Raw genomic sequence first — 26,313 nt, forward strand, 5'->3', positions numbered from 1 at the left:
GTGGAGCCATCTCTGCGTTCCCCTGGCCAGGCCCCTCCGCTGGAGTCATGGCCCCGCGGCTGCTTACAAAGCCCGGAGGGGAGTGTGGTCTCCGTAGGTCCAGGCCTCAGTTGAACCCAGGGTGGCGCTGGTGGAGGCTCCTCGCAGCTGGACATGGAGGCCGACCCCTCTTTTCCTCCTCCCAGGAGCTCAGGAAGGACAGGGTCCAGGAGCCCTCAAAGTCTGTCACCAAGAAGGCAGGGTGGGCAGGGAGGGGGCTGGCCCAGGCAAGGCCCGCCCGCAGGCAGCTGGCTCCCGGGGGCCTCGCTTAGCGCCTTGTGCTGGAGTCGCTGTCTGCAGAGCTGGAGCTGCGGCTCCGGCTCCGGCTCCGGCTGCGGCTGCGGCTGCGGCTGCGGCTGCGGGAGCCCAGGCTGGGGCTGCGGGAGCTGGAGCTGCTGCTTGTGCGGGTCCGGCTGCGGCTGCGGGAGTAGCTGCGGCTGGCGGAGCGGCTGCTGCTGCCGCTGTACCAGGAGGAGGTGCTGCTGAGGCCGCTGGACGAGGAGGGGCTGGGCCGGTAGTAGGGGATGGGGCGTTTCCGGGCGCTGCGGAGACCAGGGGGAGAGCATGAGGGCCAGACTCCTCGCCTGCGCCCCAGCCTGCGCCCCAGCCTGCCCTGTCCCAGGGGAGAGGGAGCCCGCCCTTCTCCCTGGCGGTTCCGAGCGCCAGGGAGACAGATCTAGTGCTGACAAGTCCTAAAAAGTGGTAATTTCACCTTTTAACACAGCAGGCCCGGGGCTCAGAGCCTCCGCTGGCCACGGAGTCTACATTAAACTTCAATCCGACTTTGGTTATTTTTACTTTGACTGGAACCTTCTATTTATGGCAGGGAAGGACAATTTTCCATCTACTGTGGTGTCTCAGTTTCCTTTTTAGAGAAATGTACGGCCCTCTAAGGAAAGGCAAGTCTATTTAGAGAAAATTAAGTCAACACTAGGCCACGAGCAGACAAGGCAAAGGTGGGGGTGGCTGAGGTTTGGGAAACACTGATGAGTTCACCGGATGGACTATTTGGGGTTGACCAAGGAGACCCGAGTCTTTGGGAATGCCACTCTCCTGACGCCAGCCTTCCTCTAAGCCATGGTGGCGGGTGCAGGAGTCCCCTCCTTTGGCACAAGTTCCTTTCCCTCTACGGGCCATGAGGGGGCGCCCCTGCCCTGCGGGTCTCGGGGCTGATCCTGGAAGGGGCAGCCAGCTGGAGGGCAGCACTCAGGCCTTCCCCCAGCTGCCGAGGCCGAGACACCGCGTCCACTCAGACCGGCTTCGCTCTGCTGAGACCTCACCTGTTACAGAAACTGGGCACCTGCCCAGCCCGTCCACAGGATGGCACACAGCGGGGCCTGGTGTTCTGCATTTAACTCACAAGCACGGCCACATCTCTGTCTCCTCTCACTCCAGCTCAGATACTCCGGGACTGATTTCCTCCCATACTTCCTGGGCGAGAACTTTCCCGTTCCCCTGGGAAGTGGCCTGGCCAGGATTCCACTCCAATCCCAGGACTCTCCTCCTCACCGCCCTCCGAGCACCTGTGAGCTCCCCCACCTGCTCTCTGACACTTGGTCAGGGTGCAGATGCAGTGGGCCTATCTCAGCCTGGATCCTGAGCCTGTGGGTCTGCCCAGCTCCACCCCGGCAAAGGCCCCGGCCCAGTGCTTTGGCCCCGCCTCCTGGCACCAACTCCGGCCACCGCCCAGGCCACACCCAATCCTCACGCTGGCCCACCCTTCCCAGCCAGGAGGGTGGACTGGGGTGCTGACTTGGCCCTGAGGTTCTGAGGCAAACTATTTCCGGGGTTGGGAGTTCGGGGGCGATGTGGTCCTGAGCTCCCGCCGGTGAGGTGAGGAGGGAGGGGGAGTGAGGGTGAGGTCGCACTGGCCTCCGCCTCCTCTCACCTGGTTATCCTCCGCGCCTCCAGGTGGCTCGGGGAGTCTCTCCGGCGCTTCCGCATGGGCGAGTAGGACCTCCGTCTCCTACGAGGTCGCTCGCGCTCCCGCTGCTGCGAGTTCTTCTCGTTGTACTTGGGGTCCCGCTCCCTGAAAGGGTGCAGAGGGGATTACTGGGAAGCTGGGGCTGGCCTGGCTTACTGTGCCAGGGGCTGAGGGGCACTCACTTCCTGTGCCCATGCCCTCCCCCCACCGGGGCAGGGTCGGCTCAGGCTCCAGAGGGCGGGAGGGAAGATGGCCGGGCTGTGGAGTCTGCGTGGGTGGGCACCATGGGCAGGGTGGGCACCGTGGGCAGGGTGGGCACCGTGGGCAGGGTGGGCACCGTGGACATGGGTGGGCACTGTGGGTAGGGTGGGCACCGTGGACATGGGTGGGCACCGTGGGTAGGGTGGGCACTGCGGGCAGGGTGTCAGCCTTTGAGGGTAGGACAGGGGTGCAGGAGCTGCAGGGTGAGGATGTGAAGGTTACACAGGCCCTGATGAGTAAGAATTGGGGGCTCAATATGGGGATGAGGGGTAGTATGGGGGGTGTGAATGGTGGAGATGTGAATTCTGGGGTGTGGCCCTGGGAGCCTTTGGGGTGGGGGTACATTAGGGCACAAGGATATATTTGGGGTCTCAGTTGCCACCCCAGCTTACAGAAGGAACTACAGTTTAATCATCATCCTATTCCTAGTCTGGCTGGTTTGACCTAAGGGGAGTAGGGGCGGGGCTTGGGGACATTCCACTATGAGCCTGGGGGCGGGGCCTACTCAGAGGGGCGGGGCCAGTGCTGGGGGCGGGGCCGGTACCTGCTGGGGCTGTAGCGGGAGTAGCTGGGGCTGCGGCGGGATCCAGAGCTTCTGCTGGGCGGGCTCCTCTTGCCAGACTTGGAGGAGTAGCTGGGAGAGCGCGAGTAGGACCTGGAGGAGAGGAGACCCCTGAGAAGCCTGCTGGCCGCCAGGCCTTCTGTTTCCGGAGCCGCCCGAGGCAGCAGGCACTTCCTGGCATGAAGTGCCCTCCCTGTCACGTGGTTAATAACATGGGCATCTTCCTCTTACCGAGTTCTTCCTATCCTGGCCACTTATTAGCCACGTGACCTTAGGTAGGTGATGCCTCTGGGTCTCTTTTCTCGTCTCTAAAATGGGGGTAATAATAGTACTTACCCCACAGAACTGTAAAGTAAATGAGTAAATTAGGGTAAATCACTTAGCATACTAGCACTGAGCCAGCACGCGGGAAGTGTTAGCTATGATGTGTCTATATTATCATAAGTATTTTACTCTGTGCCAGCATTGAACTAAGGTAAGCTTTGGGTGCGCTGTCTCATTTAATCCCAGCACATCCTAGGGTTGGGTCCTGTGACCAGTGTTGTGTTTGAGGAAACAGGCACGGGCAGGGCATAGAATTTGCTCAGGACATCTGGGGGAGCTCCTGTTTGCAGAGGGGAGCTGGACTGCAGGAAGCCCAGGATGATTAGGTGGACTCTTGCAGACCCTGAGGTTTCATGTCTGCATTCTGCTGCATCCTTCTTCCACAGGAGAAAAAGCAGCAATTACCAATCGCTATTGTGCTCAGAGGTGGGATGCAAACAATGGACACGCCCTCGTCTTCCTGTAGCCACACCCCTTGAAATGTGACCTTGCAGCTCCTCCCACTCAGAGGAGCACCCCTTGCGTCTGATTGGTCGTTGTGACTTGCTGTCGCTAACAGAATGGCAGAAAGGATATCAGGCACATCCCAAGCCAGGACCTCAGAGGCCTCGCACACTTCCGCCCTCTCTCCGCACCTGCCATCGCTGCGTGGAGAAGCCCAGACAAGGGAGCTGGAAGGAGAGGCCACCCGGAGCAAAGCAGCCAGCCCCCGCTCACGGAAGACGTGTACTGAGCCCGAGAGAGACTGGAAAACCACTCAGCTGAGCCCAGCCCAGACTGCTGATCCACAGAGTCAGAAATTAAATAAATGCTTGTTTAAGGATGCTAACTTTGGGGGTAATTTTTTTAATTTTTAAAAATATATTTTTTAATTGATTTCAGAGAGGAAGGGAGAAGGAGAGAGAGAGAGAGAATCATTCATTGACTGCCTTCTCCATGTCCCCCACTGGGGATCGAGACCACAACCCTGGGCATGTGCCTTGACTGGGAACCGAACTATGACCTCCTAGTTCATAGGTCAACAACACTCAACCACTGAGCCATGCCAGCTGGGTGGGGGGGGGGTATTTTATTTTTGTAGAAACTAATTGACACACATCAGCTCCTCATCATGCCAATAGCAACAATAATAACTAATATTTATTATGTTCCAAGTTGCTCTAAGTGCCTTGTAGTTCTCGGAACAATACTTCAGGGTATTATTTTCATTTTGCAGATGAGGAAACTGAGGCCCAGAGAGATGAGCGGAGGCCCCAGGCGAGCAGCTAGTCCTGGGTAAATGGCATTCAAACTCACGTCCGCCTGCCTCCTCTGCCCACGGGTCCAAGGACATGTCTGGTCTCTGGTACCTCATCAGCTCCCTCGGGAGGAAATGCTGCAGAGCCAAGGTCAGAGGGCACTCACCTTTTCCCAGAGGAGGCGGATCGGCTCCGGGTGTACCTGGGGGAGGCCCTGGGGCTGGGGGATCGGGAGGAGCGGCTGGAAGACCGGGTGCTGGCATGGGAGGAGCTGCGGGAGCACCCTCTCCTGGGGGAGCTCTGGGCTGTGGGCGGGACTGCACTGGACTTCACCGGCGACTGCCGTCCCCTGTGGGAGGGAGAGCATCGTCAGTACCGCCTGCCGCTCACCTCCCACCTGTGCCCCAGCTGTGGTGCGCTGCGCACCCCCTTCCCTCCTCTCGCACCCGACCTCCGGGAAGTGGCCCCAGGCCACCGATGCTGGAGTAGAGGCAGAGCGGGACACATCCCATGGGACACCTCGCAGTAGTTTGGGCCACTGGGCAGGGGCACGGTGGTAAATACATCACATCACGTGCTGGGAGATCTCCCTTCCCAGTCTCTCCCGGTCCCTGGATTCCATTCGTGGGAAGGGTGTTGGTGCTGCTGGGTTTCACCCCTCCCCAGTCTGCAGTCTCCCAGAGAGGAGGCAGGTCACCGTGACTAACTAGGAGTAAATGCACCGTTTCATCGTGTACCTTTATGGGTGCCTTCTATTTAGGACAAGTGGTACTAATGTTCTATTTAAGGTGGCACCCTAAGTGTCCTTACATGAAGAGGAGTTTGTTGAGGTGAGAGGAGTACAGAGGGAGGGTGAAAATCGAGAAGCTGGACTGAGTTTGGGAAACCATGGTGTCGCCATTCTGCACCTGGGAGAACTGAGACCCAAAGGGTTAGCGGCTTGTTCAGAACCACCAAGGACAGCGACCGCCCTGTGCTCTCACTGCCCAGGCCACTCGCGGCCGTCAGGACCTGCTCACTTGGCTTGGACCAAGGGTCAAGGGTCAAGTTCCAACAACATTAGCAGGTTTCGCGGTTCAGCCCTCAGGCTCAGCTCTCCCCTCTGGACTCTGGGCCTAGCAGACTGTTTGTTCCTCCTGGAATGTCCCTGTCCCCTCCCTGTGTCCGGCCTGGGAGCATCCCCACCGCCTGGCACCCCCTTTCTCCCCTCTTCACCTGAAAACTACTCAGGGTCCAGGCTTTAGTCTGACCTCACCTTTTCAGGGAACCCTTCCTTGACACCCCCCGAATCTGGCTGGGTGCCCTCCAGGGTGCCCCCCGCCCCCATGCCTCCCTCTGCCCAACAAGACCTCTTGGCCTCATAGCTGTTCCTTCCTCCTGCAGACACTGAGCGCCTTGGGGACGCTGTCCCAGCCCCCGACACCTGGGCGCTAGGCTGTCAACACCCAGCTGCGGAACAAGCACCTGGAGACGCCCAGGGCCCTGGCCCTTCACAGGCCTCATCTCACTCGGTCCCACCAACAGCCTAGTGAAGCGGCACCACTGTTACCCCCAGTTCACAGAGGACTCCAGGCCTCCCGGACGCCCCAACCGGATCTGTCCAGCTCCGAGCCCATGCCCCTGCACCTCGCCAGCCCCCCACCTTCACGGATGAGGGTTCCCCGGATTTAGAGCTGATGCCTCTTGCACCCAGCCATCTGCTCAGAGCTGACGTGACACAAATAGCCGTGGATTTAAAGATCATTTACATTTCAAAGTGCACGGCTGGGGCTGAATTATTTCACGTGACTGTCCACATCGAGCAGGTTAAGCAGGTCACTGCTCGCCGCTTCTAGGCGTTGCTCCAGTTCCGGGGACAGACCTGTGTTTGGATCCGGTGTTGACCCTCATTACCGCGTTTCCGAACTACTCGGAGCCTCAGTTTCCCCAGCCGCTCTAAAGGGGTTATAAGGGGACCGATCCCGTAAAGGGTTCTGCGTGCAGGAAGGTGATTCAGGGAAGCACGTGGCACAGGACCTGGCATGTGTCAGGGCTCCGTAAATACCAGCTGCCGCTATTTCTCCTGCTGCTGGCGTTTCCGTCGCTACTCGGTGCGCCTTGCGTAACAGCCTGTGTCAGTAGACACGTGTCCCCGCTCATCTGGAAATGTCACTCCTGTTCTGGAGACAGTGACATTTGCTCTGGCCCAGCCCTGGCTCCCAGCCAAGCTTGGGCGTGAACTGGGGTCAGGGATGTCCTGAGGCGGCGAACCAGAGGCCAGGTCTCGGTGTGGATGCCGCGCGGTGTCCAGGACGGAAGTGGCTATGTGCTGGGCACATGGGGTGCTCTGTCCTTGCAGACGGCTCTGCCGTCGCGGCTGTGCTGTCTTTCCGACCTGGGCCGGTTCCCCTCCTTAGGCTTCCTGGTGGGCCCCGCTCCCGGGAGGTCCCCATATCGATGCTGACACCCTATCGATCGGCATAGCGCGTTACGGCCCAGAGCTCCTGGGCTCCCGCGGTCCCCCAGCCTCAGCCTCCCCAATCCTGTCTTCTGAAACCGGCCACTGTGAACCAGAGCAGACCCCATCCCCAGAAGGAAGACCCCACTGTTGTATGGCGGAGTGCAAGCCGGTCCTTCCCACCCTCCTCACCTCTGCATCTCCCCCATTAACACTCGCTCCCGGGGAGAAGGGCCCCCGCTTTTGTATCTCCAGCACAACCAGGGTCCGGCCTGTGGGAGGTGCCTGGAGCTGAGGGATGAGACCCTGCATGAGTGTGGGGAGGGAGTGGGCAGCAAACTGCAGCAGCTGCTGCCCAGGCGCTGTCCTCGGTGATGAGAGCGTTACAACGGTCTCCTATGTGGCTGCACGGAAGTGTTTTCCACAGAAAACTGCACCCAGCAGGTGTGTGAAATGGGCAAGAGGCTTGTAAAGTTTTATATCTACAACTTTCCACAAGTTCAGCCTACCCCACTGTCACCATTCCCCACGGAAGGGTACATTTGTTATAAATAACTAGAGGCCCGGTGCATGAATTCATGCACGGGTGGGGTCCCTCTGGGTGGCCTGCAGGGATAAGGCTGAAACCTGCATTCCAACGCCACCTGTAGCTCCTACCTGCCGTTCCCGCTCATCCCGGCCCCACTTGCCTGCCGTGGGCTCGCGCCCAATCAGTCCTGATCGGGAGAGGCTCGTGCTGCCACAGCAGTGCTCGCCAGCCGAGCCCTGCATCTGGCACCCTCTCAAGGGGAGTGGCCTGTGGGATGGAGGCTGAAACCAGCTCTCCAACATCCCCTGAGGGGTCCTGGATTGCGAGAGGGCGCAGGCCAGGCTAAGGGATCCCACTGGTGCACAATTGGGCTGGGGAGGGACCGTGGGAGGGCTCCAGGGTGTGTCTGACCCATCTTGCTCAGTCCTGATCCGATGGACCCCAGCAGCAAGCTAACCTACTGGTCAGAGCATCTGCCGCCTGGTGGTCAGTGTATGTCATAGCGACTGATTGACCGGTCAACTGTCTGCCCCCTGGTGGTCTGTGCACGTCATAGCGAGCGGTTGAGTAGCCTAAGCATATCATTAGCATATTACGCTTTGATTGGTTGTTCGGTTGTTCTGCTGTTTGGTCTATTTGCATATTACCCTTTTATTATATAGGATAAGCCTGACCCCAAGCCCAGCTCACATGAGGGCCCACTCTTGGTGGTGTCCATTCTGTGGGCTTTGACAAGTGTATGATGACATGTATCCACCGCTATAGTCTCATACACCATCGCTTCCCTGCCCTAAGAATTCTCTGTGCTCGGCCTTCTCCCCCCTTTACCCCTCCCCCTCCCCGTCCCTGCACAGCCCCCGGTGACTGCTGGTCCTTTTACTGTCTCCAGTTTTGCCTTTTCCAGATGTGATACAGTTGGAATCATACGGTAGGCAGCCTTTTCAGATTGGCTTCTTTCACTTAGTAGTATGGATTTTAAGGTTCCTCCATGTTGTTTCATGACTTAAAAGCTCATTTCTTTTTGGCTCTGAATAATATTCCATTGTCTGGAAGGACCACAGATTATTTCTCCATTCATCTACTACAGGACATCTTGGTTACTTAAAAATGAAGCTGTTATCAATTGCAGGTTTTTGTGTGGACATACATTTTCTATACATTTGGGTAAATATTGGGGTCTATTTTTGAATGACAGCGACTTATTCTATACAGGAATCCAGCCTCTCCTGGCCAGAGTGGTTGGTCCACTGCAGGCAAGGGGCCCACGCTGGCCGAGCAGAGCCGATGGGCACCTGCCCTGGTGTGCTGATGAAGTTCGGGGAAAGAGGCATTTCCCTGCCAGTGGCTGGCTATCAGATGGAATGTTAGCTGGATGGCACGGCTGCCAGTGCTTTGGGAGGGCCTGCTCGAGAATGAAGCAACAGACAGGGAAGCAGAGCTGAGAGATGTGATGGGAAAGACAGATTCCCGAGGATATGTTTTTGAGCCCCTGGATCCAGCTGTACCTGAAGCTGAATATTTCAAAAAACATTTTTAAAAAGCAGGATTTGTTAAAAACGATGCCAGTTGGAGTTTTTTTCCTCTTGCAAATAAAAGACTCCCGGGTCAGAGCCCAGTGGGAGATGCAGGGTAGGGGTGCGAGGCTGCGATGCAGAGCTAAGGGGGTCCCCTCCTCCCGCCCAGGGCACTGACCTTGGCTCTCTGCCCCTGCTGGTGGGGGAGAGATTCTCGGGAGCCGTCCCCTTGTTCTGGGGAGAGGAGGTGGTGAAGGAGTTCCCTGAATCAGAGGTGTTGCCGCTGTTGAGGTCCCGGCCCTGGCTGCGTTCCCCGCCGGGGCTCTCCTTCTCCGGACCCCGAGACCTGCTGGAGCTGATCTGCGTGGAGGGTGGCGAGGAGGTGTCGTTGCCTGAGTCGTACTCCTGGGAGCGGCCGCGGCGGGTGGCGAGCGGGCTGGCTGTTTTGGTAAAGAGGTCAGCAGCAGACCCCGACCCAGTGATCTGAAAGCAAAAACACCCGTTGGACGCGCTGAGCATCGGCCCGCGGCTGCGTCTAGATAACCTAGAAATGTTTACCGTCATGATGCACTGTAACGAGAGTAAGAGAGAGAGGAAAGAAGAGACGCCAAAAAACAAAAGCACAAATTCCTGAAAGAATACCACAGAAAGGAGATATTTTACCCCCTGCTAGGATAACTGGAAGATTTAGGTATCATGCAGAGAAAAAGCATGCGATCCAGATTAAACAAAAGAAAAAGGAAATTATACAAAATTTAATTTCTAATGAATTAACGCAAACCAAAGAGGCAACTTAATAGAAAGGGGGGTGGATACACCCTTAATCTAAAACAATAACAAAATAAAGGAAGGGGAAGGGGAAAGAAATGGGACTGTGGGCCTGAAAAAAAAATTATCTTGGAACTGAAAAAAATAAAAAAGATAAAGCCAAAATTTTGAACTTCAACCAAATTCTCAATGGTTTGGACTATTTTTTCTTTTTAAATAAAAAGTTGCCTGAATAGATCCTTAAACAAATATCACATGGGGAAAAGAAATGAAATAAAGATGAGCTTTTAAAAATATATATGTAGAGTCAAGGTCACAAAATGACATTTTAGTAGTGTTCAATTAAAGGGGAACAGAAAGGGGGCGGGGCAAAAGGAAGTCAAACAGTCTGACTGAAAACAAACAAAAAGCTCTACGGCCTCTGTGTGCGTCCTTCCCCCGGAGCAGGTGGCTAAGGCTCTCGAGTGGCTTCTAATAAATGCTCTCATGTCTTTGCGGATTTTATCCACTTACCGAGCAAGAGCTCCTCCTTTAGTAGGTAGGTAAGGTGTAAGAGAAAGGGAAGAGCGGGCAACGTGAGTCCATCATTAGAGTCGCAAATGACAAGAAAACACACACACCTTTCTGCACACCCTCACGCTGGGCCCTGAACTCCGCGTTTTGGTTTCTCCGGGTTCGGGACAGGGGAGGCGGCCGAGCTGTTCGCATCCTCTGTGGGCACCTCGAGCCGCCAGCGCTACCTGGCGTCAGTCCCCGAGTGCCCGAGCTGGACCCAGAACGCTCGAGGACATGCGCCTCGAGGACATGCGCGCGGGGCCAGGATCAGGCCACCCAGGGAGGGTCTGCTTGCAACAAAGGGCTTGGGGAGGGGCTTGGAGATTTGGCTTTGGGGTGACTGGGAACGAGGAGGGGTTCCCAGAATCCTGCTTGGGGTTCACCTAAGGCAGATGAAGGAGTGAAGGGGTGCTGGAGAGCCCGCCCGTGGGAAGGTGGTGTGTTTAGAAGCCAGCGGATGGTTTTCTCTCCAGGTTCTGGGTTCTCACACCTGGGGTGACCCCGTGTTTGGTTCTGGTCCCCGCCAACAGTGCAGGCGTATTTAGCTGCGGCAAGAGGAACCCCTGCCTGGGCCTCCTCCAACGATAACCATCCCCATGGGATCAAGAGGGCGCCTCGGGAATGACTCTCCAGCACCAAGACCCCAGAATCCTGTTTAAATGGCCCCAAGCCCCCGGGATTTCTGCGGCTCATCCTGGATCTACCTGTTCTCGAAGGCGTACACACTCCTAGCTCCAAGGGGCTCTCTGGACAGGCCTTGGAGGTTCAGGCTGAGGTGTCAGCGTGCAGGCGTGGGAGGCCCATCCAGGTGCCGCGTGGTGTAGGAGGCGGATGAGAAGCGGGGCGGGGGGGGGCAGGCCCTGGGCAGGTTCCCACACTGCCACGCCCTGCCCGGCTCTCTGAAGGGCCTGAGGTCCCCGACTCAGAGCAGAGATGCTTGTGAAGACATGCTGCCAAGGCAGGAGCACACACTTCACTGAAGCCCGCTGGCCTGACATAAACATGCGGACGGACAGCATGTGGGCTGCCTTGAGACGCTTGCCCCGGACCCCGCACGTCCTCGTGTGGGTCTCACCGTCAGCAGCCTGCGGCCCCCCACTGTATCTCACGCACTGGGCTTTCTGAAGGAACATTCCTGCCTTCAGCAGCTGGCCTGAGGGTGAGACAGGAGCACCGCAGCTGGGAGAGTCACAGGCCCCTCCGGCAGCTCAGCATGGCTCCGGGCCGGGAGGCGGGGCTTCCCCATGGACGCTCCCAGGAGGCTTTGAGCACAGCCAAGGCATGGCCCAGCGTTGCCACGTTCTACCCAGCATGGCTGCTGCTTTCCCTGCCTGGGTCCTGGCTAGCTTTGCCCTGGAGAAGGGACCTCAACATAAGGCTGCTCAGGCGGAGTTTCTAGCTCCCTTTGGTCTTCCTGTTTGCAATGTGGATGTCACCTCTTCCCTGCCTCTGGGGTGGGAAAGGTAAGGTGTATTTCCACAGCCGGTCAGGAGTCAGACAGCGCCATGCCAGGCAGCTAGACCCGGGCCGAGTCCTGGGGCGAGCGCTCAGCTGGGGCGTGTCCAGGGATGGGCTCCAAGACTCGGCCTCAGAGGTGGTGGATGTTTGGTGGCCAGGACGTCGCCGGTCAGCCAGGCAAGCCCTCCTTGGAGGGAACCAGGTTCAAGGGAAGGGACTGTGAGAACAACGATCCCGTGGTCCCTGGCCTGCTCGCGGGGGCAGCCAGGCTGGGCCTTTCTCTCCCCAGAACCTGGCAGAGCTGGACCCTCCTCTTGTCTGTGCACAAAGCCTTGTCCACTAATTTCCCATGATTGGCCCTGGTGCATTGTGGGTCTCCGTCGGCGAAGATTTGGCAAGTGGGAGGCCCCTCAGGGCTGGTGGAGGCAGAAGGGGACCTTTTCTTCGCCACCTTCTCAACCCCACACCTGTGCTCACGGGGACACTTTCGGAGCGCCTCTACCTGACCACAGCCAATATCCACACGCTTAGAACCAAGAATTCTATATGGCATCGTGCTTTCCATCATCACCAGCGAACAGAGATAAAGGTGCCACTGCAGTGTTCCCACGGGGTTGGCCCTGGTGCCTGAAAATACCCACCTCTCTGGCCTGTTTAAAGGTCCCGCTGCTCGGGATGAATCTCAATTCTGTGACATGTGTGACGCATCCTTTACAGCCCACCCTCTGGCTGCGGCGTCCCAGGTCGGTATTCACAACTGGCCTGGTCAGTGGGCCGGTGGGGGGGTTAATTCCACTCCACGGCCCGGGGCACACCAGTGTGATGTAACATCCCTGGCAGGTGCCAGACATACAATTCTTCTCCCTCGGTTTGACCTGCTTGGATTGGAGTATTTACCGGGGGCGGGGTGGGGGCGGGAGGGCATTCATCCCTGCTTCTTCCCCCTGAGATCTATTTGGTTCTGTCTTTCACGTCTTGGTGGCTCTGTCTATATTTCCAGGGACAGGACATTTTAATAAATTCATTAGGGATGTCTGGTTAGTTTCATGGCTTCGCAGCCGCAGACTCTACCTTTTCCAGAGCTTGCCATTCACCCCACACAAAGAGGAGGCACAACTGAAGAGAGCCAGAGATGAGTGTGTGTGTGTGTGTGTGTGTGTGTGTGTGTGTGTAACAGCTACGAGGACGCACAGGAGACCAAGTCTCGACTTCGTGACAGGCAGACAACAGAGGCCTCCGTCCCTGGCCTCTGCCCTCCTGTCTCGGGGGTCTCCTTCTGAGTGGGCACCCCGTCCAGCATGGAAGATGCAAACAGTGGCCCCGTACCACACTGACACCAGGGGCAGCTCCCCGCCGCCCCCCCGCCCCCCCCCACCCTGTCACCTCCTTTGCATAACAGGCCTCTCAAATTCATCTCCGAGCTCTTCTCCATCCACTGCACTTTCTCCTCTAGGCCTGTAGCTGCCCCCTGCCCTTTCTTCCCGGCTTGGTTGCAAAACGGTGCTCAAGATCCTTGCTAGGAGTTGCCTAGACCTGCTGCCCAGTAACAGTGTCTTCAGGGAGCCAGGGACCCCATTTAAGACAGGGCGCTCCTCAGACCAGGGCTGTCCTCTTTGGTCCATGCTGACCCCTTCCTCCGCCTCGGCCTCGCCCTTCCTCTCATGTCTTCACAAAGGCCCACCTTTGGGTCTTGGCATGAACCTTCAGCCCCGTAAGATCTGCTTAGCCACCAGGAGCAACAGCACCGTCTTACTGTGGTTCTCCGGGAAATCAAATCAGGCCGGGCATTTGAGGGCTGGTGGTTTATCCCAGAGGGCGTGGCCGTAGGGACGCGGGGGGGGGGGGGGGGAGAGGAGATGAGGAGAGGGAGAGGAGGACCCAGTTGAAGATGCATCAAACCAGCTGCCACAGAGGGCGCTGGAGGGCAGGAGCCAGGGCAGAGCTGACCTCAGGGTCCGGCTCAGCCTGGGCGGGGCTGCGGCACTGACTCCCCACTCCCGCCCCTCCCTCTCCGGATGAAGCCCGTAACGGAGCTCTCAGTTCTCTCGTTTGTCCCGACGGCCTCGTGGCCAGGCCAGGTGGCCTTTGACAGACAGAGGCAGCTGGGAGTTGACCATGAGCCCTGGGGTGAGGAGGGTGAAGGGACGGACAGTCGGCTGCAGCCCCAGAGTGGCCCGGGACAGCGGTGCCTTGTTTTAGGTATGCCCCCGTGGTGTGTGCGACCACCAACGTGAACTAACTGGTTTCACCTAACAACCCCGTTTTGGTTCGTGTTGAAGAAATAAGATCTTGCAATGCGGGGTCCACATTCCTGCAGTATCAGCCTGAGAGTCACGGGCGCGGCCTTGTCCTCTGCGCCTGAGCTCTCTGGCCCCGAGCCCCACAAGGCCCCCCACAAGGACCCCTGGCTTGTGTCGCAGCTGCCTGGCCCCTGAGACCCCAGAGTCTGCGACCCTCTGTTCTAAGTGTTGTTACCCCGATCACTCTTAAAGCAACAGACACGTGTGTCCTGCGTGGCCCGTCTCGCCCTTCCACAGCTATAATGGATTGCTCCTGCTCCCCCATCTCGACCTTTCACCCCTCCTGGCCTTTACAATGAAAGGAACGAGGAGACCAGAGCCAAGAAGCCTTATCGATCGGAAGGATTGCCAATCTCAGATTTTATTTTTAAGGGACAAGCTCCTGGCGCGGGGAAGGAAGCAAGCAAGCAGCCCCTCCTGCCTCCTCAGCTCCTCCCGCTGAAGCGCTAGTCCTCCCGCGCTCACCAGCCTGCCGCCTCTCCTTCCCTAACACACTCAGCGTTAACACTTGAGTTTTGCTAATAAGTAATTAAGTCCCCTCACCACGATCTCCGGCTCCCGGCGTTTCACTGGGAGTCTCGCTCAGCCCTCCAGGGAAGCCGGCACTGTTATTTATTGTTTTTGTCTCAAATCATTATTTAATCAAGAACGGGGGAAAAAGACAACCTCTCACTTACACTTTAAAATTTAATTTCAGCTGAATTCTGAGATCAAGAGGCAGCATAGCCTAATAGGTTACAAAAATACAATCAAGAAGAGAATTCCAATTAAGCTGAACAAGTCCATTTGCTGAGCTTCGCAGGGGCCCGTGGAGAGAGATGGCTATAAATTTCTTTCCTTCCCTGCCATACGGGGGCTGGGAGTTCTCAAGTGAACCTAGAGCTGCTGGCAGAGCTTTAGCTAGAGGGGCTGGTTGTTTCTTTTTAAAAAAGCCTTTTGTGGCACAGACATTAAGCTTATTTTGCTGGCTGTTGTTCGTCTTCCTTTGCAAACTAATTAGGAAGACAGCAAAAGAATGGATTCATTGACCTGTTGGGAGTTCATTTGAGAGGAACAGGGGATGGAGAAGGAGAGGGAGACCTGCAGGGGATTGTGGGGAGGTGACAGAGGCCCTGGGGCTGGAGCCATTGTGCAGGGCTGTGCACCGCATGTGACCTGGGGCCCAGGGCGTGGTCTGGCCTCCTCCTGTCTTTCCCTCCAGATGATCAGGGGGCAGCTCCAGCTTCTAATTTCGCTGAAGGCCCTCTTGCTGGCCCCAGCCCACCGGTTCTCACACTCTCAGCGTGGATCCTGTTGGATGGATTTTCACCAGCCCCAACAGAGACGAGAGGACTCAGTGCAGTGGAAGGAGCTGCATTCATTTAAAGGCGCCTTTAAAGGCATGGCCTCTGACCTTTTCTGGTGGGGAGATGTCACTTTCATGATAGAAAATCCTGTTTTCTTTCTCTCCCGGCAAAAGTAAAAGTTGACAATGTCATGCCACTTTCCATTGAAAACACACACAACCCACGGGTCTCACAGCCCCCAAGCCTCAGGCTGCCCTTCTGCATGCTGGTCTCTCTCCTCTAAACCGCAGGGCATGCTGGGCGTGGAGCCTTCCCATCTGGAGAGAGTCTTGGGGCTTTTGCAGAATCTGCAAGAGCCTGGGCCAGGGCTCCGAAGGCCAGGGCCACCCCCGTGCTGCCCCTTGGCCTCAGTTTCCCTGTTTACAAAATAGGAAGCAAATTGCCATCCCACCCTTCTCCGAGGGTTGTTCTGCGGGTCACCAGAGAGCCTGGCTGTGATTAAACCTTGCAAAGTGAGAGATACTCCAAAAACATCACGTCGGGGTCTATCTGGAGTAAGTCTAATAAAGCCACTCTGACAACAAACACTAACCCGAGCGACACTGTGCCCTGAGGGTATGGCCCAAGCACTGGGCAGTTTCCACACAGAACTGCAGCTGCACGAGGCAGGAACCTTGCCTGCTCACCCAGTACCTGGCACACAGTAGGTGCTTCATGCATGTCTTCAAATGAAGGAAGAGTATCTCATTCCATCTGCACTACTGCCCGATTAGCCAAGGTACAGACAGGGCACTGAGGCCCAGCGCAGTGAAATGACATGAGGGGGCCGTACAGCTACACACCTGGTCTCTGAGGTCGGGCGTTCTGGGTGGGATCTAACTTCTCCATTGAGTAGCTGCCTCTTCCTAAATTCTTCTAGGCTGTGGTTTCCTCATTGTAAAAGGGGGTATTAGTGGAAGCCCTTGAAGGGCTACTCGGAGAAATGAATAAGATGATACCTGTACAGAGTTCAGCCTAGCACCTGGCACACAGTAGGTGCTCAGTAAGCATTAGTTATTGCTGTTACCAAGTGTCTCACAGGAAGACAAGGTCAAGAACTTTCGAGTATCCAGACCTTCCTCAAAGTCTTCATCACTGCCCTCTATTGCCTCTTCTTGTAGACAAACGTTGTGAGACCCATTTTTATGGACCCCAAGTTCTGCTTTTTTTCCTCCTTGTTTTTTGTTGTGGCATCTGTGCAGATTTTTATTGGCAACGAGTTTGTGGCAACCGTTAGCCCAAGCTAGATTCGGGAGGAGGAGAAACAAGGCCTGCCCTTCTCCTAGGTCTAGCTTCCGTCTCGACCAACCCCGTCCAGACTCCCTCCTAGTTATATGGCGATATGCTTCCTATTTTGTAAACAGGGCGTTGCCAAACCTTGTGGCCACCAACCTGCCATTCATTCCGTGCTCTGGCTCTCAGAGTAAGCTTCTGCGGCACAAGCCGTGATTCATACCAGCTCCCCTTCCTCCCAATTGGGCTACCTGCCTAAGTCATTTCACCTCTCTAAGCCTCAGTTTTTCCACCTGAAAAATAGTGATAATGATAGTATCTACCTCAAAAAACTATTCTGTGGATCAAGTGAGGAAAAAAAGCTGTGTAAAACATGTGACATGGCCTGGCACATAGCAGTATTTCCCCCTCCCTCTGTCATCATCCATCTCATTTTGGTGAACTCCTACTCATCCTTCAAAGCCCAGCTCAAATGTTCCTTTATTTATAAAGCCCTCTCAGACACCAAGACAATACTGTCTGGTCCTTCTTCTATGGTCCTACTACCCACTGTATCTGCTTTCATCACCATTAGAGGTGATGTTACAAATATTCAACAATAATTGGTTTGGTGTGGATACTCCTTCCAAAGGTCACTGGCCTTGGTACTGAAGGGCTGTCCAGCATAACCCTTTAGTTGCTGGACTGTAAGAGGTCCAGAAAGTACCAGAGGAGAAAGGAGATGGCTTTGTTGAATGGGGGTGGGGGAGAGGGCGGGGTGGCAGTCGGGGGTGGAGATGGTGACGACAGGGTCTATTTATCAACTGGTGTGCAAGTATTTGAATATTTTAACAATTGAGGAGGTGCTCACCGGCTCAGTCTCAGCCCTAATTACAACACTTATCTCACTGCATTGCAGCATTCTGTTAACTACTAGACAGTGAGCTCTGGAGTTCAAGGGGAGTATGTTATTCATGTCTCTGTCTCTCTGTAAATTCATGTCTCTGTCAACCCTGAACGAGATGGTTGAGTGGAGATAAGGAACATGAGTGAGGCTGTGAAGGGTCCCTAAGTCGTTTCCTTGGGACCCTCCTTTGGATTTGAGCTCAGGCCCAGCAAGAGGGCTTCAGGTTATCTTTAGCTCACTAAGTAGGATCGCAACCAGACAGGACCCCAGATTTGCATATTCATATATGCAAATATGCCCCTTGATGTGATACACCGCCCTTGATTTTTCCAAGAGCTGTGCATATGAAATGCCTGCAGTGGAGTGGGGCAGGAACCGTGGCACAGGAGACCCTTCGGGCCCCTGTCCTCTCCAGACCCCCACCTCCTGTCCCGGAACTGTCTCCATCCCCGACTCCAGCCTTCACTTCCTGCTTCCTTCGGCTCACTCCCGCTCACCTCTGGTTTCCCAGTCAGTTAGCCTTCTCTGCCCTAAAATAACCCCCAAGTCCTGTTCCAGCCTGCTACCTTCAAGCCCGCCTCAGCGTCCCTGCACTCATCGCTGTGGATTGTCTTACCCAGTTTTCACCCGTCTGCCGCCGATGAAGGCGCAGACTGCTCCCACCCACTGGGTCCCCAGACCAAGGTCAGAGCTGACCCTTCACAGATGCTCAGTGGGTAACTGGTCGATCGGAACGGATGACTGGACGGGTGATCAATGACAGTGGCGTTGCTGTTCTCTTTATCAGAGAGCTCAGGGAACACGTGGGGCCAGGACTTGGAAAACCTCTGGTCCCCTGGCACCTCCTCTCACCCCTGCCTTTGCAGAAGAGAAGATGAGAGCGGGTCCGGTGTGGAGGGCACTCAGAGGGCCAGAACTGGGGGGCATCCGATGTGCCCACAAGTCAGGCAACCACGAGCGGGGTGGGCCCAGCCATATGGGCTCAGCCGCCCTCTAGGCCGGAAGGAAACTGAAGGCAGTGGGAGCAGGGGCCCGGCTCTAAGTCCCAACTCATCCGCCGTCTAGTCTGGGCCAGAACCACACTAATCTGTGTTACCATTACCACCATGGCTGCCACCATTCCTGCTTCCGCTGCCACATCATGAGCATCAGCCATAACAGCATTTGCACTCGCCTGCCGCAGCCCAAGGTGCTCACTTACACTGACTCACTGAACCCTCACAACATACCTGTGAGGAGGTCGGCCACGTTATTATCTGGGTTTTGCAGATTTAGAGGAAACAGAGGCACGGCGAGTTCATGGAACCTGATGAAGGTCCCCCAGTGGGAGGGGCGGAGCCAGCACCGGGACGCTGTTGTCATGACACCCGCTAACACGTGCCGGCTCTGCCCCGTGCCCCGCACCAGGAGCGGAGGTTCACAACATGGCTTTGCCTTTGTCCTAACAACGAGGCTTCTGAAGAAGAGCCTTCTCGCCATGTTTCTAACAGATGAGGAGACTGTGGCTCCAAAGGCTCCAGCAGCGACGCCCAGCGTGGCGCCGGCTCCGGCCACACAGCCATGACCACGCGCTCACAGCTCTGACTGGCCGTGGCTCCTGGCGTCATGGGCCTTCTGTGAGGCTCAGTTTCTTTTCTTGGGATCGGGGCGTTGTTGGGCGAGCTCTCCAGCTCCCTGCCTTCTACCCACGGACGGGCTTCCAGCTCTTCTGAGAAGGGCTGGGCCCGAGGGGACATCACGGCTTCAGGAGCCAGCAGCAAGCTCGTCCCCCACTGGCTGTGGGAGGCCCACTTCCCCCCGACTTCTGGACAGACCTGCGCTGTCAGGAACCCCTCCCAGGCAGGTGACCACACACAGCCAGCTGCTCCAGGGGCACTTCTTCATGAGGGTCTCGGGGCCACCGAACGGCCATGACCGGGGAGACGGGGCTTGCACTGACTGAGAAGCATTCTTCTGTCCCTGTGGCTTGGATTTTAAACTTACTTCCACCTTCGCAACAATCCCTCTGGGAGACCATTTCCCCATTTTGCAGGTGAGAAAGCTGAGGCTGGGAGGGATAAAAGGAATTGTCGAGCCACGCCTGGGACCGGAGTCGGAACCTCTGCACACAGGGGCCTCAGAGGGCATTGGGGAGGGCGGCATGCAGGTGCCGCACCCAGCACCCAGGCTCGCCGCGGAGGAGCTGGGAGGTGGCGGTTCCAGCAACGGGGGGATTGGGCAACGCGGAACCTCGGTGACTCAGGGCGCCTTGGCAGGTAACGGGGGGTCCAGAATGCACGACGGAGCCAACCAGTGTGTCAGAGACCCATCGAGGGCTGTCATCACCTTCTGTTCCCCGACCTCCCGGCAAGCACCTTGGTCCCTGTCTCCCGCCACATCCTTTCTAAGGGAGCAGCCCTCTGAAATCGCCCGTTTGCTCGTGGCCAGACAGATGGGCCCCTCCTACCTGGCAGCCGCTCAGGCAGGCTCCCTCAGGGCTGAATCAGTCTGTCTATCTGTCCCTTTAGCGGCTACAACAGGCCGTCATGGACTTTATGTTGTTGTATATCCCCAACCGCCCCTCCTGTGAGCGTGTTACCGATGAGAAAGCCGCGTTTCAATGAGGCTCAGTGACCTTCCCAGAGCGGCACGGCCGGAAGTGGCACCGCTGGGACCGGTCCCCCTCCACCCCCAACCCCTTGCCCAGGGGCTTCGCGGGCGCAGTCTGGAGTCACAGCCCAGCTCGTCACTGCTGACGGGCGTGTGGCCTGAGTCCACTTGCTTTTGCTCTGCTCTGTGGTGTGGACCCAGACCGCAACCTCTCGGAGCCTTTTTTTTTTTTTTTGGTCCCATCTGTGGAAGGGACTAGAAGAGCAGCTATGCCCACCGTGGCCCCCCACCCCCTTGGACCTCTGTGGACCGTGAGGGAGGCAGGGCCACACAGGTAAGGCTGAGTTTACACAGTGAGGCCACGTCCCGGCGGCAGGCAATGGGGGCTGGCTGGCGTCAGAGACGTGGACTTCATTGATCAGTAGGGGTGCCCTGGACCCTCTAAGACCTCCGTCCCTTCCTCCCCAGGTGGCTCCCACAGTGCCTCACATGCGTTCCTGAAGATGTCACTCTGGAGACTGTCAAATACGTATGTTTCAACATCCCCTGGGTATTTCCATTTGTCTAACCACCCACCCAGCCCCAAATCCCCAAGCCGAGTGCTGCCAGAGGCTGGCGAACGAGCATTGGATGGATCTGCCATGAGGCCTGAAACCGGGGGGCTATCTGCCCGAAACTGAATTAACGTGTGATGTACACTGCCCTGCGCTTGTGCCTTCCCCCCCTCCCGCCCCCCAGGTGTCGTGGCCCAGGCTGGCCAAGGAGCCGGGCAGGATACTTACTACACCCCTGGCGGACAGGAGGCTGAGCATCTGGAGGGGCTGGCTAGGCGGGTGGCTGGACTGGGCCTGGGGGCTGGCCTTGCCGAGGGTCTTGGAGCAGCGGCGGGAGTGCCTGTGGCGAGACTTCCGCCCTTCCTCGGGGGACCGGCCGCGGTGCCTGGGGTCAGGGGAGAGAGGCCTGAGCGCCTGTCCACGGGGAGCTTGGCAGAGAGGAGGTTGAGGGTCCCATAGGACCTGAGGACTAGAGTGTTTGTATAAACTCCGCGCGCATCCATCCCAACATCCCCCACCCACCCACCTGCCCATTCATTCATTCTCTCGTCGTCTCACTTGTTCATTTAACAAATGTTTGTTTACGCACCTGGCGCCGTTTTAGGGGCTGGGACGCAGCTATGAAGACAGAAAAGGTCCCTTCCCTGATTCAGGTTAGGGCCCTTCGCACATCTGAGAGGCTGTCTGTGCGTCTGCGCCTGTGTGTGTCTGGGCCTGTCTGTCTGTATTTTCATGTGTTTGTCTATAAATATAACCGCAGATTTCTGTGCGTCTTTGTGTATGTGACTTCGCCATCTGTGAAACAGGCATCTCCCTGACTGTCGCCTGAAACTTTGGGGGGAAATATAGCTGACAAGTGACAGAGATGCCTCCTGCGAGCCTGTCAGGCCGAGGTCTGCCACCCTGCCCTCCGTGCCAGCCAGGGGCGCCTCTGACTCTCAGAAAGGGCACTCATGTGGGCTCCTCACGCTCGGCTCCTCGCTCACATCGCCCTGGGCCGTGGTCGGCAAACCGCGGCTCTCGAGCCACATGCAGCTCTTTGGCTCCTTGAGTGTGGCTCTTCCACAAAATACCATGGCCTGGGCGAGTCTATTTTGAAGAAGTGGTGTTCGAAGAAGTTTAAGTTTAAAAAATGTGGCTCTCAAAAGAAATGTCAATCATGAGAACTGTTGATATTTGGCTCTGTTGACTAATGAGTTTGCCGACCACTGTCCCAGGGAAACGGGAAATCCTCCCTTCTCGCCCGCCCTCATCCGAACTGACTCTGACCGTGTGCAGGGTGGGGCCCGGGCACTGGTGTTTTTAAAAACTCCCAAGGTGATGGCAAAGGGCAGCCAAAGTGCAGAAGGCCTGGCTAGCCCGTGGCCTCCGGGATGAGGGAGAGAGAATGTACATGGAAGGGTAGCGCAGTGCCAGGCAGCGTGGGCTTGGAGGAACATTCCCCTCCTCCTTGCTCTAGAGCTTCTCATCAGACTGGGGGACGGCAGACAAGGACGTGAGATTTAAAACCTCCCGGTGACATGGACACGCAGCCACGTGGGAGAAGCATTTAAGGAAAACTAAGCGGCCGCCGGCATCCAGAAGCTGGCCTCGGTGCTCCCCTTGCACGTCAGCCACTTCGCTCACTGGCCCCTCCTTCGCCCACAAAGCCCCTCCTTCTTCTGTTCTTCTCAGGCGGCACAGCCAGCGTGTCAGCAAGGAAGGGCCCAGATGAGGAGAAACCCAACTTGGAAGGGCCTCAGAACGAGGTACTTAGTGCTGTGTGACCTTTTATAGGTTGCTTAACATCTCTGTGCTTAGAGCAACCCTTAGCGGGAATGCAAAGTCCAGAGCCAGATGCCCCATTCAATCCTCATCTATCACTCAGCAGCTAAGTGAGGAGCAAGTTCCTAACCTCTCTGTGCCTCGGTTTCCTCATCTCTAAAATGGGGATCACCATGGCACCTATTTCCTAAGGTTGTAGGGGCCCCTGCAGCTGAGAGAGGGAGCCTGCGTACCCCAGTGCGGCCACAGGCGCCTAGGAGGCATGTGTGCTGGTTAGTGGTGATGACAGTGCCGCGGGTGTGAGGGGGGAGGGGCGGGCATCCCTCTGCTGGGACAGCGGCATGGGAGGCGAAGCTGATGTATCAGAAACTGGGCTCTGGGCAGCGGCCGGGTGAGGGGCCCTTTGGGGTGAGGGGCTACCTGCTCTCGCAGCTGGAGGACCGGGACTCCGAGCTCTGGGACCGCGAGGGCCTGTGGTGGTGGCGGAGGCGGTGAGACTTTCGGGGCCGGCTTCGCGATCTTGGGGTGGGGGGGAAGGAAAGAGTCAGAGAGAGAGGTTGAGTGACTGAAACTTCTGATCGGACTGGGATGTAGTCTGATCGGACTCGTGTGACAAACCTTGTCCTCTGCCAGTGTCCCTGCCAAAGTTAAGCCTCTCCCTCCACCTCCCCCCATCACCCTTGCTCCCCACGGGGCACCTGGGGTCTCTCACCAGCCGTACTGCACACAAGTGACAGGAAGGGGGTCCTCGGCAGGAGCCGCCTGAGGACCCCGCCTCCCCGCTGGAAGCAGGCTGCCGACCACACCCTGGACAGGAGCGGCCCCCCCTGCCCGCCCCCAGCTACGGCCGGAGGCTCAGCCGCAGCCCCGCGCCAGGCAGGCACCACAGTGCGCCCACCAGCCCAGGGCCTGGCTGCGGGAGGAGCCTTTGCCCACAACAATGGCTTGGAGCTGGGTCTTTTAATTTCTCAGGCGAATGCAGAACTATAGGTGTTTTTTATGTAAAAGATTCCTATTTTAAATGGAGGCTCGTTTTTAAAAATGACACTGTTTGGGGCAAACACACACACCTGCAGAGTACATGAGGCCTCTGGGCTGCCAGTTGGTCACCTCAGACCTGGAAATGGAGTCTAGAATCTTCCCCTGGAGCCAAAAGCCCACTTTCAGAGTGAGTGACACATCACCGACCACAAACACCACGGGAGCCATGGCCACTGTCCCTGCAGCGGCACCCTGACAGCGACCTCAGCTCCTTTTCAGCGACAACAAGGACCGGAAACAGCGGTGCCACTGCGGGTGCCGGTGCTTTGGGCCGAGCCAGGAGGACGCGGGAGGTAGAGATGACTATGGGGTGGGGGGGGCGGAGCTTGATTATCTCAGCCAAGGACTCGGGACCTTGTAATGTGATAACCAGGCCACTGCCCTCGCGTCAAGTCCGAACTCTGACCGGGAACCCAGCACCTCCAGGAGCCACTCGGTTAGCTCCGCAGCCTCCCTGCGTGACAGGCCCGGCCTGGCAGCTCGAGCAGCTCCGAAACGCTTGTGTTCCGGCTCACACGTGTCCCGGTTCCCGACGGCCTGACAGTGCTGAGGAGGCAGGCAGCCCGCACCGACACACAATGCAGGCCAGGCATCGTGTTCCAGGCGTTTCCCTTAATGGACTCAGCTGCTCCTCACAGCACCTAAGGCGTAGCGTCCCTGCTATTCCCATTTCACAGACGAGGAAACCCAGGCACAGAAAGGCTATGCACTCGCCTAACCTGCAACCGAGAATAGTTCCACCGGCATCCCCACCCCAACCCTGACACCCCTCCTGCAGGAAGCCCCTGTCCAGCGCCAGGGCTCCCACAGCTCCCTCAACATCCTCTGCCACCGCGGTGCCCGGCCCGCCCTGCCCGGCTCCTGTGCCCACTGCACCGGGAGCTTCTCGAGGCCAGAAGAAAGCTGGCTGCGCTCTGCCCTGGGCCCAGCACGGCCTGCCGATGTCAGGGCCTCACTAAGGGATGTGAACCGGAGGGGCTGACTCACCGGGGTCACTTGTTTAAAAGCAGCCCGGACGTGGGACTTGGCAAGAGTACCATCCTGCTGGTCATTTCTGGGACTCGTTCAGCTCTTGGCACCGGAGGCGGGCAGGCCTGGTCGCAGCGAGGACCCCGCCCGCCCTTAGGGTCTGGGCTCAGGCCCTGGCTCTGGGTGTCTGCACTGCAGCCCAGTGGGCAAGCGGGGCCGAGGGCGCCGAGAACGGCACTGTCTGTACTTGGCATGACAGCACATGCAATGCCCATGACCAATAACTGCCTCCTGCCTCACACAAACCTGATGACCAGGAAGCCCCCGGAGCTAACTTGAAGCACTACTGCTCCTTCTAAAGCTTTCTCCGGGCACCGTGGTGGTGGCTGAAATGCCCTCCTTTGCACTGACCTTGGGTGAAGTGACCTTGGGAGCCGCAAAGCTGCGCGCCCTCCCTCTGTGCCCTGCCTTTCATCCCATTGCCTTTGATCCTCACTTTAGAGGCCTCTTGGCAGGAGATAAAGTAGTAGTTGATTGGAAAACACACGCACTAACATTTGCAGGGGACAGAGTAGGTGGGTTGTAACCAAACGTGCTTTTAATTTGGCCGGGAAGTGAACTCAGCAGGAAGCGCCGACTGATTTGAATTTCTACACCAGCTACAAACCGTGCACCTGCTGGGGTCCCAAGACGGGCAAAGGCTCACTGATACCTCGGTGCCCCGAGCTCCAGCAGCCAGGGCTCGGACTCATGTGCACCTCATGCATGTGCATGCATGTGATCATGCCCCCTTACCCCTTGTGCACACACAGCACACATGTGCACAGGTAAAGACCCCCCACCCCCCGCCCCGAGTGTATAACGCACACAGATATGAGCAGTGCACGCTCAGTGTGTACAATTCACATACAATGGCAGACAGCGCACCTATGTGCACACAGTCATGCTCACATAAGCACGGGCACATGTAATGCATTCGTATGAACACAAATACATACCACACACACACACACACACGAGGTACCCATATTGCGTACATTTATACACACAGTTCACACAAATGTTTGCATGATGGGAAAATCTATAGACATTTACAAACAATGTGTGCGCTACACATACACACACTAGATACACATAAATACAGAATACATGCACAGGAGCACCAGTTCACACACAAGGGGTGTGCCAGGCACATGGGTGCACACCCTTCACTTTCATGCACACACACATCTACAGACCACTGTGTGCCCTTACGCACTCCCAAGCCCACGGAGCGCGTCCACACTCAGTTCTGTCCTCCCCCTCCCTGTTCCCGGTCACTGGGCAGCTCCCCAGGTGGGGAGGACCTTCCCAGAGGTCTCTACTCACTGTTTTTTGTGCCTCTTCTCTTCCCTTCTCTTGCTTTTTGGGCTGGAGGAGCTAAAGGAGAAATGAATGGCCAGTTAACTGAAAGATGCAAAATTCCAGGCGAAGGTAAACATAAACTAGTAGTTAAAATGCATAACACCCAGGGGCCAGAGAGCCAGGCTGCCGGGTCGGCTCCGAGACCCTAGACCTGGGCTCCGAGACCCTAGACCTGAGCGGTGGGCGCAGACTCTTTCACCAGCAGGTCCAGCCAGAGACTCCGCCCACACAGGCGGGAGGTGGGGGCCGGCTTTGGTAGTGAACACTAATAAAATGACACTACTGCCATTTTGGAGACTTTATTACAGAGTGGACATTCTGCTGAATACTCTGTCAGTCATCTCATGTTACCCTCCCACACCTGGGGCAGAGGGCGAGCTGAACAAGGACGCATTTTACAGATGGACACTGAGCCTCAGAGGAGCCACAATCACACAGGGAGGGGGCGTGGCTGCACCGGGCCCACAGCCACGCCCTTGGCCGCCCGCACTGACACACACTGTGCCTTCGTATCTGAGGGAAGAGAACGGAACGTCCAAGGAGACACTCGAAGCCTCAGCAAGCTTGGCAGATGCGGAAATGTTCTGCCCACGAACCTTCAAGCATTTGGGTTTTAGTGTCTTATTTTTTCTAAGTCAC

General features: G+C 57.0%; 1 protein-coding gene across 1 annotated transcript in view; it reads right to left on the minus strand.

Moving 5' to 3' along the window:
• Positions 1-307: 307 nt before the first annotated feature.
• Positions 308-26,313, minus strand: part of SRRM4 (serine/arginine repetitive matrix 4) — a 204,240-nt gene continuing 178,234 nt past the window's right edge. The window contains exons 8-15 of the mRNA XM_008142765.3: positions 25,639-25,689; positions 22,681-22,779; positions 20,725-20,881; positions 9,007-9,311; positions 4,515-4,697; positions 2,769-2,879; positions 1,928-2,068; positions 308-581 (exon numbers count right to left, since the gene is read on the minus strand). Of these exons, the coding sequence (XP_008140987.2) occupies positions 308-581; positions 1,928-2,068; positions 2,769-2,879; positions 4,515-4,697; positions 9,007-9,311; positions 20,725-20,881; positions 22,681-22,779; positions 25,639-25,689 (1,321 nt within the window). The remainder of the gene's footprint in view (positions 582-1,927; positions 2,069-2,768; positions 2,880-4,514; positions 4,698-9,006; positions 9,312-20,724; positions 20,882-22,680; positions 22,780-25,638; positions 25,690-26,313) is intronic.

This window comes from Eptesicus fuscus, chromosome 23 (genome assembly GCF_027574615.1).
Source record: "Eptesicus fuscus isolate TK198812 chromosome 23, DD_ASM_mEF_20220401, whole genome shotgun sequence".
NCBI lineage: Eukaryota > Metazoa > Chordata > Mammalia > Chiroptera > Vespertilionidae > Eptesicus > Eptesicus fuscus.